This window comes from Mauremys reevesii, linkage group 3 (assembly GCF_016161935.1).
Source record: "Mauremys reevesii isolate NIE-2019 linkage group 3, ASM1616193v1, whole genome shotgun sequence".
In the NCBI taxonomy this organism is placed as follows: domain Eukaryota; kingdom Metazoa; phylum Chordata; order Testudines; family Geoemydidae; genus Mauremys; species Mauremys reevesii.
The window spans coordinates 129,801,476-129,820,899 of NC_052625.1; the positions used below are offsets into that span (position 1 = coordinate 129,801,476).

Genomic DNA, 19,424 nt, shown 5'->3' on the forward strand with positions numbered 1-19,424 from the left:
CCCCTACAGAGCCTGGAGGTCCAGCCTAGGGCACTCAGTACCTGCTGGACACCGGCTCCCTGCGAGGGGCCTCCAGCTGTAGCTTGGCTATGCTGCCACCGCAGCCGGTGTAACGCCTAAAACGGGTAGCAGCTGCCCACAGGCGTTATGGGTGGTTCTTTTGGGCCGCCCTCCCACGTTTTGCTGCCTCCCGCCTGTCCCATCAGCTGGGCGGCCCATGAGGGCGCCACCAATAAACCGACACCTCAGCTCGCTGTAACTCGGGGCTCGGGGGCTGCTGGGCAGTTGTCGCCCATCTGCGCCCCGCACTGACGGGGGACAGGCCGGACTCGCCACTGCGCGCGCGCGCGCGCGCCTCCCTCGGCGTAGCTGCGCCCGGCCTGGCAAAGCGGCGCCTCCGCTACACACGAGCCTCGCTCCCAGCTCGGGCGCCGTCTCCGCCCCACCCACACCGAGACAAGCGGCAATCCCCCCCTCCCGCGAGCGTTTGCGTGACGTCATTCTTCCGCGCCGCCGCCAGTCGCCTTTGCTGCTAGTTACGGAGTCGCTGACAGGGCGGAAAGCGTCGCTCACGTGACAGGCGGACTGCGCGCGGATTGGCGGAGGGCGCCTCAGGCGGTGTCGCACATGCGCGCGGCTGGGGTGCGCGCGGAAGAGGTTCAGGTAATAGCTTCTTTTCCCCCTTTCCTCCCCTGGGAGGCGCGGCCCCCCGTGGGTGTGAGTGACCGGGCCTGGGGCACGTGGAGCCGATGCGTGGGGTGAGGGCGGGACGGAGATGAGAGTGGAGGTGACTTGGGCAGGGAGGCAGCGAGCTGGTTGGGACTGGGGTGAGTCGGGGGGAGTGAGTCGGGAGGCTGGGAGGGGGGGGGCGTGAGCCTTCATGCTAGGTTTCTGCTTAATGGCACCATCTGTCTCTTAATGATTCCTGAGCAAATTAGCTCTGTTGATAGGTGAATAGATATTTTTTTTTCTCCCTGCCAGCTCCCTGAGTTTTTTCCTGGGGTCTGGAAGGACCCTGGGTTTTTTTGTGGTTAGTCAAGAATGCCAGAGATTCTGCAGTCATTCAGGAGGCCTTGGTGGGCCGGAGAGCAATCCAGCCCATCATGTTGTGTTGACTGGACATGACTAATATAGTAATTGTAATAAACCTTCTTTTTGTCAGCCAAATAAGCATGAGTGTCTCCAAATATGCATGGAGAATAGATGGAGTAAGTAGGCAGTATTATAACATACTGACTTACTTGCTATTATCTGGTTTTCTTTGGCTAGTTTTTTTGTTCTGATCATAGTTATGGGCCCATCACTGGGTATGAATACATTGCATATCTGAGCTAACTTTAACCTATCTAACTCAGGTACTGGAGCAGTGAAGCTGCAGCAGCACAGGCTTCAGCATGGGATAGCTACCCGAGTAGTTACCCAGAGTTCTGGATCAGCTTGTCCAGCCTGCACTGAAGCCCAACCTGCTGTGACTTCACTTCCAGTACCCAAGCTAGGTAGGTTAAAGCTAGATCACCTGTTTCTACAGGAGCTACAGTCACAGCCTGTGATGCAGCGTAGACATGCTCACAGTGTCCTGCTGATTCACCTGGGACTTCAGTGCAGACAAGCCTTCATAGGAAGACTGTGAAAATGTTTTTCAGCATTAGTAGTACCGGTTCAGCTCAACCAGTAAGCAATCTTAGACCTAATGTAGCTAGGTCATGAGTGCTGCTGTTTTAAGCACCATGTTATGTCTGGTTTGAGCAGGGTCAGATTAAATGCTGCTTAAAATGCAAGTAGCCTGCCCACACTAGGGCTTTGCATGTTGCTGATGCTGGTAGAGATGAATGGTGGCATGTTTTTGGAAAAGTTATTTAATGTAGATACAGCTATTCATGCGCTTGGGTGGGGATCAGGTAGTTTATTAGGTCTGTCTGCATTCCCCAGCCCTCCCCATTTTCCGTTCTTGCCCTGCTGTTTTGTTTTGTCATGCCGTTACTGGTAATTCTTAGATGCTATTCTGTAATCAGCCAGCCTTTAGTCAGAGTCATTGTTAAAGATTAATTGGCTTCATTTTAAAACAAACATAGACTTATTAAAATCAGTTACTTTGGCTTTTAAAACACACCTATTCTTACAAGTATTGCAGTTCTAACTCTAACTTATGAATAATGCATTTTTTAAAATATAGGGCATAGAGGACTGGTCTGCACTTGAAACACTACAGTGGCGCAGCTGCAGTGCTTCAGTATAGATCAGGGGTGGGCAAACTATGGCCTGGGGGCCACATCTGGCCTTTAAGATGTTTTAATCCGACCCTCAAGCTCCTGCTGGGGAGTGGGATTGGGGGTTTGCCCTGCTCTGCATGTGCCATGGCTCCTGGAAGCAGCGGCATGTCCCACTCCAGCTCCTATGCATAGGGGCAACCACGGGGCTCTGCACACTGCTCCCGCCCCAAGTGCCACCCTCGCAGCTCCCATCGGCTAGGAACTCCAGAGCCTGCACCCCCAGCCGGAGCCCTCACCTCCCCCCGCACACTCCGCCCCAGCCTGGAGCCCCCTCTTGCCCTTAAACTCCTCATTTCTGGCCCCACCCCAGAGCCCACACCCCTAGCCGGAGCCCTCACTCCCTCCTGCACCCCAACCCACTGCCTCAGCTCAGAGCCCCCTCCCACACTCCAATCCCCAATTTCATGAGCATTCATGGCCTGTCATACAATTTCCATACCAAGATGTGCTTCTCAGGCCAAAAAGTTTGCCCACCCCTGGTGTAGACACTGCATATGGTGACAGGAGGGGTTCTCCCATCGGCATAGGTAATCCACCTCCCAGAGGCAGTAGCTAGGACAGTGGAAGAATTCCTCTGTCAATCTAGCGCTGTCTACACCAAGGAGCAACATAGTTGGGTCAACCTAATTTTTTAGTGTCAACCAGGCCTAAGCCTTGCTACTAGGCAGAGTGCTGCAGAATGATTTAGGCCCTCTTTGAATATGACTATGCTGCAATTAAAAACCTGCGGCTGGCCCATGTCAGCTGACTCGGGCTAAGGCTGTGGGGCTGTTTAATTGCAGTGTAGATTTCTGGGCTTGGGCTGCAGCCCAGTCTCTGGGACCCTCTCACCTCACAGGGTCCTAGAGTCCATGCTCTACCCCAAGCCTGGAAGCCTGCACTGCAGTTAAACAGACCTGCAGTCCGAGTCCCATGAGCCCGAGTCAGCTGGCAGAGGCTAAATGCAGGTGTCTAGCTGCAGTGTAGACAGACCCTTTGAGAATACAAGTGCTCCCACCTCTGTGTGTGAACCAAGGTAATTTAGAAGGTGCATGCCTGCCCATCATCAATTTGCAAACAGCTAGAAGATAATAAGGTGATAAATAACAGCATGGATTTATCAAGAACAAATTGTGTCAAACCAACCCTGTAGCTTTCTTTGACACGGTAACAAGCCTTGTGGATGGGGTGAAGCAGTGGATGTGGTATATCGTGACTTTAGTAAGGCTTTCAAACTGTCTTGCATGATCTTCTCTTAAACAAACTAGGGAAATACAACCTAGATGGCGCTACTATAAGGTGGGTGCATAACTGGTTGGAAAAGTGTTGCAGAGAGTAGTTATCAAGTGATTCACAGTCAAGCTGGAAGGTCATCTTGAGTGGGGTCCTGCAGGATCAGTTCTGGGTCCAGTTCTGTTCAATATCTTCATCAGTGATTTAGACAATGGCATAGAGAATACACTCAGTAAGTTTGTGGACAATACCAAGCTTGGAGGGGTTTCAAGTGCTTTGGAGGATAGGATTAAAATTCAAAATGATCTGGACAAACTGGAGAAATGGTGTGAAGTCAATAGGATGAAATTCAATAAGGACAAATGGAAAATACTCCACTTAGGAATGAACAATCAATTGCATGCATACAAAATAGGAAATGACTAACTATGAAGGAGCACTGTGGAAAGGGATCTGGGGGTTGTAGTGGATCACAAGCTAAATATGAGTCAACAGTGTAACAATGTTGCAAAAAAAGGGAACATCATTCTGGAGTGTTGTAAGCATGGCATGAGAAGTAATTCTTCTGCTCTACTCTGGGCTGATTAGGTCTCAGCTGGAGTATTGTGTCCATCAGGGTGCCACATTTCAGGAAAGATGTGGACAAATTGGAGAAAATCCAGAGAAGAGCAACAAAAATGATTTAAGGTCTAGAAAACATGGTTTGTTTAGTTTGGAGAAGAGAAGACTGAGAGGAAATATAACAACAGTTTTCAAGTATGTAAAAGGTTGTTATGGGGGGGAAGAGGGAGATTATTCTCCTTAACCTCTAAGTATAGGACAAGAAGCAATCGGCTTAAATTGCTGCAAGAGCGGTTTAGGTTGGACATTAGGAAAAAATTCCTAACTCTCATTGTGATTAAGCACTGGAATAAATTGCATAGGGAGGTGGTGGAATCTCCATCACTGGAGATTTTTAAGAGCAGGTTAGACAAACAACTGTCAAGGATGGTCTAGATCAGGGGTCAGCAACCTTTCAGAAATGCTGTGCCAAGTCTTAATTTATTCACTCTAATTTAAGGTTTCACATGCCAGTAATACATTTTAACATTTTTAGAAGACCTCTTTCTATAAGTCTATAATATATAACTAAACTATTGTTGTATGTAAAGTAAATAAGGTTTTTAAAATGTTTTTAAGAAGCTTCATTTAAAATTAAATTAAAATTCAGAGCCCCCCAGACTGGTGGCCAGGACCCGGGCAGTGTGAGTGCCACTGAAAATCAGCTCGCGTGCCGCCTTTGGCACACATGCCATAGGTTGCCTACCCCGGGTCTAGATAATACTTAGTCCTGCCATGTGTGCAGGGGACTGGATTAGATGACCTCTTGAGGCCCCTTCCAGATCATCACTGCCTCCTACATGTCTGACAGCTAAGCAACTTGTTAACTTTTGTATATTTGTTCTTTAATGTTCTGCTATTTAATTCATATTATCTGTAAACCCTTTCAGCCAACTGTTTCTTTGTAGCAATTAATAAATTCGGTAACTGGATCAATAGAACTCTGTTCTTAATACTTTGTGTCATAGGAACATATAAAGGGAGTATTGTAAAATTTTGTATCTTTTATTTGAAAAAGCTGATCTTGCTTTTTGTCTTTTGGGGGCATAGTTCTGGTTGAAGAAATAATTTAGTCTACATGTGCTTCAGTACCCATTGGAAGAATGACAGATGACAAAGATGTGCTTCGAGATGTGTGGTTTGGACGAATACCAACCTGCTTCACGCTGTATCAGGATGAGATAACTGAAAGGGAAGCTGAACCTTATTATGTAAGTACAATGAAGATAGGCAGGGATAGCCCAATCACATCTGGGGGGTTTTCAGGCTCTTTGGTTTTGATGCTTTTGTGTGTGTGTGTGTGTGTTAATGCAAGCAGGAGTGGATGTTCTAGTATAGATGTTGACTAAGTGGCTGCTGGTGTTCTTATCAGTATTCCACCTAGACTTGATCCAAGGAGAGTTAGATGACACAGTGAGTTTAAAAAAGAAAGGGGTGTCTGGCCTGTGCTAAAGCTCTCACCATTATTACCATTCATGAAACTGTAATAATGAGAGTGCTTTAAAAGGTGTAGGCAGGGCTTTTCACTTGAACCTCAAATTAATTGTGTTGCATACATGGGTATGGTGACGTCCAGTGTGTGCAATGAATGCCTTTAAATGTATGTGAATAAGGTTGCTGGTTTCACTGGAAAATAATGGATGTGTCCTAAGAAGTGTTACCCTATTAGGAGCAGACAGAACATATTTATAATATTTCTTTAGACTAAGGGCTAGTCTAAACTACTGCACTACATGGGTGCAACTGAGCCACTGTGGCATGTCTGGTGAAGACGCACTATGGCAACAGGACAGCGCTCTTCTGTCTGCATAATTACTTCACCTCAACAAGAGGTAGAAACTATATCAGCAGGAGAATGTTTCCTTCCAACTTAGCACTGGTGTGGACAGCACTTAGGTTGGTGTAGCTCGGGGGTGTGTGACTTTTTTTTTCCGCACCCTTAAGTGATGTAAGTTGTATTGACTTACGTGATAGTGTAGACAAGCCCTTAGTATGTAAACAGTAATAGTTTTGTTCTAATTTTACTGAATTTCTGTAAAAAGATGCTCAGGAAGTAGACCTGGGATTTGAACAGTGGGATGGAGAGAAGAAAAAGAAACGTGAAGAGTTTAGTTATTGCAGTTGTGGACTTGAGAATGCATTCTGTCATATTCTGAGTACTAAATGGTTATGGATTTAGGGCCTATGTACTTAAGGGAAAGTATCCCCCTCCAGCTGTCAGAGCTCACTATATCTGGTAGTTTTTTTAGACGTTTATCTTTTTCACTTAATTTAATGAGAGAAGCTGCTGTTGTCACTTAATGTGCTTTTTTTCTATTTCAGTTTTGTTTAGTTACTTTTGTTGTCCAAGGCAAGCATATATATTTTTATATTCCAGAAATTTCTGTAGCAGTTTTGCTCAACCTCAACAGCCCTTATAGGAGGCCTTATGTAACAATTCTTCTGACTTCCTTCAGATGGAAGAGAGTAATAAATACTGTCTAGACTGACGGACTAAGGCTAGAAAGTAGTTAAATGTGTCTTTTAAATGTTTGTATGTTTTTCCTCACAGCCATTCTCTGTAAATACTGCTGTCAGTAGTATTGTAGTGGCAGTATTTGAAGAAAGGAAAATATTGGGCTAAAACTTTTTTTTGTACTGTTCTTTGGATTATGTGCATGTACATGACCTGATAAAATATCTAAATTTTTAGATTAAATGTGGACAGCTGTAGGATGGATGAGAAACATGATAAAATGAACTAGAGATATCTTTATGCACCTTATAAAGCTGATTTAATATACTTTGTATTCACTGGAATGAATAATTTTAAGTCTAGAGTAGGAAAATGGTAAAATTAGGTTATTTAGTCTCTTGCTAAGTGGGGAAAAGTGATCTGAAAGTAGATGTGGATGGTATTGGAAGGGAAGAAACAAGTAAGTTACTTTTCAGAAGGTTTAACATATAGGGTGATCTAGGCATTTGTGAAAAATATTTATAGGATTGGCTAAAGTTCTGAAATCCTAAGAACAGGGAAATGAATTAATTCAACTGAGAGAAACGAAACATCTAAGGTTGAAATTTTCATTTTTCTCTTTTAAAGTTACTTACATTTAGGTGACTCACTGTGGATTTAGGTAAGTAGCCTGATTTTCATAGATGCTAAGTATCTACAGCTTCCATTGATCTATCGTGAACTGTAGGTGCTTGACATCTCTGAAAATTTGGCCATTTTTACTTAGATGACTAACTGTGGATTTAGGTGCCTAACTTTAGGCACCTGCATTTGAAAATTTTGGCTAAAATTACTAACATCAATGAAATGGCAATTAACTTGTGATCATACTGTCTGGTTACTTAAAAAACAGAAACAAAAATCATATTCCCACTTTATAATATTCCATACTTAATTGATATTACAATTTGGGCTAAAGTCGAATTGCTAAGCAACATTTTGATTAAAGCAATGTTTGATACCCTCCTTCAGGACCCCTGCAAAAAAGGGCTTCTGTGAAGGATTTGCCAAACATTATTGGCCACCTTGTTGCACCACCCTACTCAGAAGAAAATTGGTCTGTAGCAACAATGAAAGTATAACTGTAATGTAGAAACATATCACACATGGCTCTAGCTGCAAAAGGAAACTGACAAGGGTCATGTGATAGAGAAACAGCAAGATGCATGATAAATAAAAATTGATATTTTAAACCACAAATGTCTGGACCCCGGTCTCAAGCATAGGAACTGACTAGAATTAGTCTGTAAAGCAGTTTGAGGCCTTTGAATAAAATACACTAAGTAACCTTGCAAAATTGTCATAATTTACCAGTTCAGGCACAACATTTTCTTGTCCAAACTTATTGTGATGACATTTAAAAATTTTGAAGTTATTTTGACTTGTCTCTCCCAATGTTAAATCCCCAAACCAAATGGGAAGAGATTCATGCAAATACAGACTCTAGAAGTGCAGTATTAAACCCTTAAATCTTGTAATATATCTTGTAAATGCTAAGTAATATTTCTTTTACGAAAGGCTTCCATGCTGTTGCATATGTAATATTATGTTTATATGCATGAGATACTTCAATTTTAGGTATTTCTAAAATAATTATTAATGTCAACTTGTTCTGATTGGTTTAATTTTTTTTAAAGTTAGCCAATCTTTTGATTCAACCATTTAAACAGCATATTTTGAAGTCTTAAAAAAACCTAAATTTTGATATAAGGGCTTTTCTGCTCATCTTATGTGTCTAAGGACCTTTTCAGTTAGTTCCTCTCTTACTGACTCTGTATAAGTGCAGTCAAATGTGCAAACTAGTTAAAAATATTCTTTTGCTACTTTACTATAGTTACAATTTTTAATAGGTATAAAAGTTTCAGATAACAAGTATGGGCAGGTAAGAGTGTTAGGCGTAACTAATTAGCTGATAGAGGATTCAGTTATTTTTCTTGTCTTTTACTTAGAGTTGCAAACTTTCTGTTTTGGACAATGTGTGCCTCTTCTGTTTGAGAAATAAATATACTTAAAAGGTGAATTTGTTTCATTTTATAAAATATTAATAGTTTTTCCTTCTATTTTTGAGGAGGCAGTCAGTGGGTTTTTAAGGATTGGGGAAAATTGCAGCAATCCTGATGGGTATCACATGTGATACAAAATATGAAGAGGATGGAACTTGCGAGATGCAGAGAATGCACAGTGCACTGTGACATTGTTCATAAGAATTAAACAATAATTTGAAAAGGTCATACAGTAATTCCTTACTTAACATCGTCCCAGTTAACATTGTTACTTTGCTGATCAATTAGAAAACATGCTCATTTAAAGTTGCGCAATGCTCCCTTATAACATTGTTTGGCAGCCGTCTGCTTTGTCCAACGCTTGCAGGAAGAGCAGCGTTGCAGCTAGCTGGTGGGGGCTTGGAACCAGGGTGGACCAGCAGCCCCCCATCAGCTCCCTGTTCCCTTAAATTCCCTGTGTGGCAGCCACCCAGCAGGCTATCAATTGCCGGCAATTCAGCTGTCCCTCCCCCAACTGCCATGTGCTGCTCCTGCCCTCTGCCTTGGAGCTTCTCCCCAGAGCCTCCTACCTGTTGTGCAGGGGGTGAGGGGGAAAGAATGGGGCTAATGTCAGGGTGTCCTTCTCCCCCCTACTCCTGCAACCCGCTTACCACATCTTCCATAGAGCAGGGGGGACACGCAACAGGGCTCAGGATGGAGGGAGATTTCTGGCAGCAGCTGCTGGCTCAGCTTGCTGATCTACTTAAAAAAGCAGTGTACTTAGAGTGGGGTCAGCGTACTTAAAGAAACAATGTGCATCTCTCTCACGGACATGGTGTGTGTCTCTGTCTCTGCCTGCCATGCTGTCTCCCCTCCCTCCATTTGTGCTGCCCTGTAGAGTGTGAGGATACATTAACAACAATAAGTTAACCCTTGAGGGCCCAGCCAATTGCTAGTTCATCATTTCGTTGTAAGGCATTCCCTGGGAAATATCCCACCCTCTGACTCCACCACCTCAACCAAGCTTCACAATCATCATCGCTGTGTACCAGTATTAAATTGTTTGTTTCAAATTTATTGTGTGTGTGTGTGTGTATGTGTATATATATATATATATATATATATATATATATATATATATATATAGTCTTTTGTCTGGTGAAAAAAATTTCCCTGGAACCTCCCCCCCCCCCCATTTACATTAATTCTTATGGAGAAATTCGATTCGCTTAACATTGTTTCAATTAAAGTCACATTTTTTCAGGAACATAACTACAATGTTAAGCGAGGAGTTACTGTATTACAATTTTTTAAAGAATCAAATGTTTATCTGATCAAAATTTTTAGCGCAAGTGAATCTTTATTTTCAAACAGTTTTTTATAGAAATGTATCTATCCTGTTAGATGATACAGCATACTCCTATTTTTATACCTGTTCGAAAGAAAAGGGTCCAGTTGTGAGAAATGTAACTGGACCTGACCATTGAGTAATTTCTGCCTTTTTGTAAATTGCTTCTGTCTCCCTCCAGGTGCATTGAGTGAGGCAAGAAAAAAACAATTTACAGACTATTTTTTGTGTTATGGTATTTTCAGTGCTGGAAACAGTTACATTCAAAACTTGTTTTAAAATAAGTATCATTTGATAGCATTAATTTATTGGCGTTTAAGAAGCAAATTACTATTACTGTCTAAAAGAATGGCATGTTTAAAAAAAAAACAAACAACAAAAAACCCCACCAACTGCATATTTTGTCTTTGTTTTCGAAAAACAGTACCTATATGTGGCTTTATATTAGATTTCTAAAACTTCAAAAAATAAATGACACCTGCTTGTACAAACTTTCCTTTCAGTTGCTTTTACCTAGAATAAGCTACTTGATGCTAGTAACGGACAAAGTGAAAAAACACTTTCAGAAGGTTATGAGACAAGAGGATGTTACTGAGATATGGTTTGAATATGAAGGCACACCCCTGAAATGGTGAGTTGATTTAACTTTGGATCGTTAAACTTTGCATGTATAATACTAAAAACTACTGTATAAAAAAGATTAATCGAGTTAAGCATGCTGTCAGTATTTGCATCATAAACTAATCACATCTTATTTTAAAGACTGGAATTTCAGTACAATGGCATCTTCTCGGAGAGACCCATCACAATATTACCATTTACAAAAAATTTGAATTAGTTTTGAGATGAGTGATATTTAAACTCTGTCTCTCTGTAGAGCACTTAATTAAACGCTTACTGTGACAGATCTGATGCTTTGGAAGCATGGAATATTCAGGGACTGTTATATTGAGATATGACATGCTATGGATACATGGAATATTCAGACTATTGTGTCAACTTTATAAGTGTTATATGTATCTTTATAAACTGGCTAGTAATTGTATTCCTGGCTAAATGGGGGAGCTAAAAACTTTGTGTTGTTTGGCAACTGTTTCATGAACTGAGTTGTTTCTTTTCTACTTTCTGCTGTAGACTGTGAACTGTAAAAAGTAACATTGCTAATCAATAATCTTTCATGGAATAATACTTCCTTATTTCTGGAGGAGAACTGTTTTTAAAGCAGGTGATTTGAAAGCTATGGTATGTGCTACCTCAATACAAATAAACTTTGTTCTTTGGTCATGAATTGTACAAAGCAAACTGATTTTAACATGTTTTTAGATGCATTTCTATATGTTGTAGATGGGAAAAAAAATATTGATATTAGCCACTTGGATTTCTGTGAAAACTAAATGTCATCTAGTGGACTCTGCTTTGCTTTGTACTGCTGACTTGCAGGTGTTGTCTTGTGACTCTCACGCTAATGAAATCCTATGAAAGGTGTTGCTTGAAATTGTTAGTAGGGTTGTCGATTAATCACAGTTAACTCATGCGATTAACTCAAAAATTAATTGCAATTAAAAAAATTAATTGCTTTTAATCATCCTGTTAAATAATAGACTACCAATTGAAATGTATTAAATATTTTTGGATGTTTTTCTACATTTTCACATATATTGATTTCAATTACAACACAATACAAAGTGTGCAGTGCTCACTTGATATTATTATTTTTTATTACAAATATTTGTACTGTAAAAATAAAATAAATAGTATTTTTCAACTCACCTCATACAAGTACTGTAGTGCAATCTCTTTATTGTGAAAGTTCAATTTACAAATGTTGTTTTATTTGTTACGTAACTGCACTCAAAACCAAAACAGTGTAGAACTTTTAGAGCCTACAAGTCCACTCAGTCCTACTTCTTATTCAGCCAATCACTAAGACCATCAAGTTTGTTTACATTTAGGGGAAATAATGCTGCATGCTTCTTATTTACAATGTCACGTGAAAGTGAGAACAGGTGTTTGCATGGCACTTTTTTAGCTGGTGTTGCAAGGTATTTGTGTCAGATATGCTAAACATGCATAAGCCCCTTTATGCTTTGGCCATCATTCCAGAGGACATGCTTCCATGCTGATGATGCTCGTTAAAAAAATGCGTTAATTAAATTTGTGACTGAACTCCTTAGGGGAGAATATTATTTCTCCAGCTCTGCGTTTTACCCAGATTCTGCCATATATTTCATGTTATAGCAGTCTCGCATGATGACCCAGTACATGTTGTTCGTTTTAAGAACACTTTCACTGCAGATTTGACAAACACAAAGAAGGTATCAATGTAAGATTTCTGAAGATAGCTACGGCACTCGACCCAAGATTTAAGAATCTGAAGAGCCTTCCAAAATCTGAGAGGGACGAGGTATGTAACAGGATTTCAGAAGTTTCAAAAAAGCAACACTTCGATGCAGAAACTGAACCATCAAAAAAGAAAATCAACCTTCTGCTGATAGAATCTGTCATTCCGCACTGTTTTGGATCGTTATCAAGCAGAACCCTTCATCAGCATTGATGCATGTCCTCTGGAATGGTGGTTGAAACATGAAGGGACATATGAACCTTTAGCGCATCTGGCATGTAAATATCTTGCAATACCAGCTACAACAGTGCCATGTGAATGCCTGTTCTCACTTTCAAGTGACACTGTAAACAAGTATCAGAGGGGTAGCATACTAGAAGAGAAGATGATTTTGCAGAGCATGCTGCTGCTGCTTGCAGAAGAAGTGAATTTCACCACGAAAGCTCATGCTGCAAAACATCTGTTAGTCTATAAGGTGCCACAGGATTCTTTGCTGCTACTGTAAACAAGAAGTGGGCAGCATTATCTCCTGCAAATGAAAACAAACTTGTTTGTCTGAGTGATCAGCTGAACAAGAAGTAGGACTGAGTGGACTTATAGGCTTTACAGTTTTACATTGTTTTGGTTCTGAGTGCAGTTATTTTTTTGTACATAATTCTACATTTATAAATTCACCTTTCACGACAAGGATTAGGTGAATTGAAAAATACTATTTTTTTTTACAGTGCAAATCTTTTTAATGAAAAATAAATATAAAGTGAGCACTGTACACTTTGTATTCTGTGTTGTAACAGAAATCAATATATTTGAAAATGTATAAAATGCCCAAAAATATTTAAATAAAAGTTATTCTATTATTAACGGCGCAATTAATTGCAATTAATTTTTTTTAATCGCTTGACGGCCCTAATTGTTAGCAATACAAAAAGAAGGAAACTGGAATACAGTCAAACCCCGCCATAACACGCCTAGCCATAGTGCGAAATCGGATATAACGCGATCACAGGTTGGCTCCCCTTTAAGGTACAGTATAATACAGGTAGGTACTGTACCAATGGTCCCCAACACCATGGCAGCCCTGCACCTGCCGGGGACAGAGAGCACCAGCGCCCGCAGCCGGAGTTTTCTGTCCCTGGCAGGCGGGCAGCTGCGGCTCCTCTTGAAGCGGGAGAGAAGCCGCAGCCCCACGCCTGCGGGGGACAGAGAGCACCGGTGTCCGCAGCCCCGGAGTTCTCTGTCCCCGGCAGGCGGAGAGCCACAGCTCCTCTCCCCTGCTGGGCACTAGGCACCAGGGGCACTAGGTGGTGCACCTCAATGCTGGTCTTAAAAAAAGAATGGCTTTAACTAAAAACTAATTTGTATTTTGATACGCCTCTGTTAGACTATCCCCTTCTTTTTTCTTATTATTTGTATCATCATAGTACCTAGGAGCCCTAATCACATACTAGGACCCCACTGTACAAACACATAACAAAAAGACGATTCCTGCCCCAGGAATCTTACATTATAAGTATAAGATAAAACAATGGATACAGACTGATGGGAGAGAATACAAGGAAGCAGAGAGACAGTATTGGTTAGCATGGTAGGTAGTGTTCTCTGTATACCAGCAGCCTAACAGTTGTCAAGTTTTTATAGGCATCACAGCAAAGGAGAGTTTTGAGGAGAGAGATGAAAGTGAATGATGAATTTGCTTTGTGGACACTTACCAGGAGCTCTTCCCAAGCCTGTGGGGCAGTTTGGGAGAAATCACAAAAGTGTTTGAAAATTTAACAAGTGGGCAGTGGAGGCCAAGGTCTTTGGCTAATTGGAGGCAAGTATCGATATCTCATTAGCAAGAAAAAGTTGGGATGGGGTCTCACAGTGAAGGACCTTGAAAATGGAAATAAGCAGCTTATGTTTGATGCAGTACAGAAGGGGAAGTCAGTGGATGCATTCAAAGTGAGGGTTGAGATTGTCTATGATGGGCTAGGAGAACTATCTTTGTTGCAGCATTCTGAACGGATATGAGATGGGCAAGATTGCGTTTGTCAAGACCAAATAGAAGGATGTAGCAGTAATCAAGACACGAGATGATGAAAGCCAGGATGAAAGTTTTAGCTGTGTGGTTGGATAGGAAAGGTATTATCTTAGAGATGTTACGTAGCAAGAATCTGCAAGTTGTGGGGGAGGGATAGCTCAGTGGTTTGAACATTGGCCTGCTAAACCCAGGGTTGTGAGTTCAATCCTTGAGGGGGCCACTTAGGGATCTGGGGCAAAAATCAGTACTTGGTCCTGCTAGTGAAGGCAGGGGGCTGGATTCAATGACCTTTTGAGGTCCCTTCCAGTTCTAGGAGATAGGTATATCTCCAATTATTATTATTTTTTTTAAATATAGCCTCTATGTGAGGTCCTTCAGAAAGGTCCAAGTTGAAGATAATGCCCAGGTTACGGGCCTGAGTGACAGGCAGGATAGTGGTGTTGTACACAGTTATCAAAAAGGAGTTTAGGAGCTCTGTTTTGGCTATGTTTAGGTTGAGCTGGCAGCTAGACATCCAGGAGGAGATGTCCGAGAGCTGGGCTTATTTTGGTTTGGACAGACGGAGACAGGTATGGAGTAGAGAACAGCTCCAAGGACATTTGAATTAGAATTAGACTGATTTCTAGGAGCACAAGGCACTCGTGAAGAAGCAGGAGGCACTCAGGAGAAATATCTTTAGAAGGGTAAAGAGAGCAGCCAAGTAAAAATGGGGTTGCTTAATAATGATCAAGGCTGTTAATGGTATGTTTCTGCAAACATTTAAGCATGTACTTACCTTTAGTACCGGGAGTAGTCCCATTGAAATCAGTGGGGCTGCTCGCAGTAATAAAATTAAGCATGTGCCCAGGTGTTTGCAGGACTTGGTCCTTATTTTCATTGTTGTAAGCTTTCCTATGTAAGTAAAGTGTTGGGCCATCTGAGGGACCTTTTTAACATATGATGAGCACCAGCAGTGTGGTGAGTACTGTACAGAACAGAGAATATATAGGCCCTGCCCCAAGGAGTTGATTTAACTAACTTTTTTTTATGATGTAAAATGACACACTCTATTCTTGTTTAATCTAAGAGGCATAGGGTCTTTACCCATTTTTTGGGGGGAGACCTATAGGGAGCTGCTCCCAAGCATTATGGAACTCTGGCTTCCCATGGGAGATAGAGAATGGCAAACATGAGAGCTATTACATGGAGAAGTTTGTGGCCTTCCTTTGCAACAGTACTACAGAATGGCCTATGGGTACCCCTTGTGCTTACTGGAAGACCAGGGAACCTAAAATTATGAGGCATTCTCACCAGATTATTTAAGATGTTGGGTAATTTTCAGAGAGACAAGGTGGGTGAGTTATTGGACCAACTTCTGTTGGTGTGAGAGAGAGAAGCTTTGAAGCCACAGAAAGATCTGGGAAAGGTATTCCCAGCGTCACAGAAAAATGCAAAGTGGAACAGATTGTTTAGCATAAGTAGTTAGCTCATACTTTAAGGCAGGGATTGGCAACCTTTGGCACGTGGCCTGCCAAGAAGCCACTTCCCGCAGCCCCCATTGGCCTGGAACGGCAAACCGCGGCCAGTGGGAGCTGCGATCAACCGAACCTGCGGACGCGGCAGGTAAGCAAACTGGCCTGGCCCGCCAGGGTGCTTACCCTGGCGGCCTGTGTGCCAAAGGTTGCCGATCCCTCTTTTAAGGGATGGTTCATGGTAGAGTGGCCTGTTAACACATAGGACAAAAAATGGGGATTAATGGATTACGGATTGTTATAAGCATTTAAATTTAAATTCATTTTTCTGCTAGATACTACAAATTATCGACTGACTATAGCCATTGGATTTATGGCTTATTACAACAATCTGTAACCCACTAACCCCCCCTTTTGGTCCTAAAACTAATCCCCTCTAACCTTCTGCCCTTTTCAGAAGCTTGAGGGGGGTGAAAAATGGACTCTGTAGCGTGCCCAAAAAGTTAACAAATCTGAGTTTTGGTATATGGACCTCATTTGTTCATTAACCCTTTCAACAGCTTCATAGACGACATGAACAGAAAAGAATCAATATAGATTCTTCTGGTATCATGCAGGAGAAAGCCCTTATGGCGGAGAAACAATGTTGAGATGGAGCTGGTTACACTGGCATTAGCTTTTTGAAGGTGACAGGCTAAGGGAACAGTGGCAGTATAATGGAGTTGGGGGAACTCAAATGGGCAAAGTATTGTGAGCTGTGTTGTACAAATTAAAAATAGTAAGCCTTTTTTGCACAATCAGGAGCTGCCATCAGAGTATATAATGTTAATGCTAAACAGTATTTAACAAATGCAGGTTGATATACTGTGGCAACATTAGGACATTATGCAAATAGAATGGGTATCAATTAAAATCACGAGGAGGGATTTGGTACGTTTGGTAATTGTTTTTAAATTTATTTTTTCTCCTCTCTTGCTTTGAGAGGACTTAATACATTAGTTCACTGACCAAGCAGTGTTAAAAGTCCTCAAAAAAGATATATTTTAATTAAATGTTCACAGTCTACCTGAAATCTGGTATATTGAAGTGAAAAGAAAACAAACTGAGGGCGGAGGCATTTATAGAAATCTTAACTGTTAATTGATTAAAAATGTTTACAATTTTTTTTTAAAGCTGATTATGTCTCTTTATAATGGCATGTTGATGAGTTAAAAGTAAATATAAACGAAACTACAGTGAAACTGCTACTTAAAAAGCTATTGCAAGGGTTTTAGTACAATATTCTGCACATTGGGTAGAATGTAAATATATTGCTAATAAATATGAACCCCAGAATCTCGTAAAGTGGTGTGATCTGTAAAGTATTATTGATTAAAGCAAGATTTTCGTATTCTATTTTATTAACATACAATGAGAAATGGAAACATAACAAAAATAGAGATGTCTGCTTTCTACCCTCTATCTCTGTATCCATCTTGCATACTTTGAGTTGTTTCCACATCTGTCTTAGTCCTAAACTGATGGCCACAGCTAATTTCTTTTACTACATTTTAATGCTGTAGGACCTGATCCTTCATTTCTGGTACACCCAAAACTTCCACTGATGGAGGAGAAAATATAGCAATTAGTAGACTTCAAATACCTTGCATTTTCTCAACTTTCACCTTCACCACAAATTCTGTGTCATGGGAATTCTTTTCTGTCCTTGATGTGACAGTTGCTTATATGCTACACACGTCTTATTTTATCACCACAGAAAGGTGGTTCTAGCATGAAAGTAACAGTGCTCCTACTTGTTCTGGCTGACCCCTTTCATCTTCCCCAATGCTTTTCAAAGCTTCCACACAAAAAAATTTGTAAAGTTGATGGCAGTTAATTTCCTGTAGTTGCCTTATGTCTTTCTGAAAATATTAATGAACTTAAATAGAGTTCTGCAGCTGTACACTTACACTTTACAAGCACCTGCTTTGTAATACTACAGCAACAACTAATGGCCAGGGCTGGAAGTCAAGTCACTGCTATGCATTTATAGATTAAAGCAGGGATTGGCAACCTTTGACATGCAGCCCACCAGGGTAAGGACCCTGGCGGTCTGGGCTGGTTTGTTTGGCTAAACCTGTGGCTGCAGCAGGTAATCGCGTCTCCCATTGGCCGCAGTTCGCCACTCCAGGCCAATGGGGGCTGTGGGAAGGATATGCTGGCTGCCACGTGCCAAAGGTTGCCGATCCCTGGATTAAAGCCTTGCCAAAACTAAGAATTGCTTCAGCTTATGAAGAGAACTGTGGCCTCTTGGAATCTGTTCCTTTCCTTTTTTATTTTTCCCCAAGACCTGTCTGCCCTGGCCTCAAAATCTAGTTCAGTCTGACTCTGGCAATCAGACTTTATATTTTGAACAGGAAACCTCCCTTAAGTAGTTTGCACAGTCATGTTGTCTGACTTTCTGCCCATTTCTTTGGTACTTGCTTACTTTTGAAAAATTTTGAACTTTTTTTATTTCTGTTTTTTTTTTTTTTCATTTCTCCCCTGAGCTCTATAGGTGCTTGCAGGCCCCTAACATGCTTTTTTGTTTGTAGCATGCTTTAGAAACAGTGCTCCTGTGTCACAGCACTTCCCTAGAAGTTTAGTTCTGTGTGAATGGGATGGAGAATGTGACTGTCCCCATACTCTGCTGACAAACAAATCCTCTTTTCCCCCTCCCTTTCTGTTGGTGTGTCCCTGCCTACTCTGTCTACCTTGGCTTAGAAACATCTTTTATTTGGAAGAACTATAAAAGGTCTCTGTGCAGGTGGTGCTCAATACCATAGGTGTTCCTGGTTCCTATAATATACTTCAGGTTAGAAGTCCTGAAAATGACTGGAATGCAGTCTTGTCGCATTATTTCAAGTCTGTGATGGCTTGGGGTTAAATGCTAGTGCATGCACACTAGTGCTGCTTCAGAATTTCAGAGGAAGAAGCAATCTTGTTTGTAGCTCTGAAGATTGTAATACTCTAGTCATAGCATTTTAATGGGGATTCATGTTTCTGTTTAGCAAGTGATTTCTCTGGTGGGGCTTCTGTCTGCAGAACTAGCCTCAGAAGTATTGTGGTGGGAACAAAGTGACATGAATACTTCCTCATAAAAGGATCCAGCAAAGGACATGCGCTGGAAACAGTTATGCAGAACACTTATTTCTCTTAAGCATGTGAACTTATTTCATACTCTCTGAAGTAAGGAGGCCAAAGGAAAAAGGTAGCAGAGGTATGCCAAGAAGTTTATTTTATGTATTAGTTGGCATCTGTATTTGTACAGTAAATTAAAAATGACTCTTTAAGGGCCAGGTGTCATGCAATATGTTCCCTGTGTAACAGTGTAGTTCTTAAAGGAAATCTGCACTTATTTTATTTAGCCTACCAGTCAGAGTATTCTTCCATGAATTGCCTTTGCAGATCTCTGTTGTTGGAGTCATGTGCCATGACTGTACACCACAGAACTTCTACTAGTTAAGAACCCTTAGCAGTAAAAAAACATGTGCATTAATAATGGATCCATATTTTCTAAAAGTCCTGCTCTGTATCCATCCTTTGTTCTCATTTTCTACCAGCAAAAAGGAGTCATGGAGCTGCTCTCTTGTTGTTTCTCACTAATGTTAGGAAATTTTAAATAGCTAAACTCAAAAGAATATCAACTTAAAAAAAAATCACACTTCTGTCTGAATTTTTAACCTAC

At 41.3% G+C, this 19,424-nt stretch overlaps 1 protein-coding gene across 10 annotated transcripts in view; it reads left to right on the top strand.

Moving 5' to 3' along the window:
- The first annotated feature begins 517 nt into the window (after positions 1–517).
- Positions 518–19,424, top strand: part of ATG5 (autophagy related 5) — a 139,619-nt gene continuing 120,712 nt past the window's right edge. For 2 of the 10 annotated variants that reach the window (XM_039532277.1, XM_039532286.1), the window contains exons 1-3: positions 1,187–1,208; positions 5,172–5,293; positions 10,410–10,537. In XM_039532277.1, the coding sequence (XP_039388211.1) occupies positions 1,193–1,208; positions 5,172–5,293; positions 10,410–10,537 (266 nt within the window). In that variant the 5' untranslated portion in view covers positions 1,187–1,192. The other 8 variants (XM_039532278.1, XM_039532284.1, XM_039532280.1 and 5 more) reach the window with 8 other exon arrangements.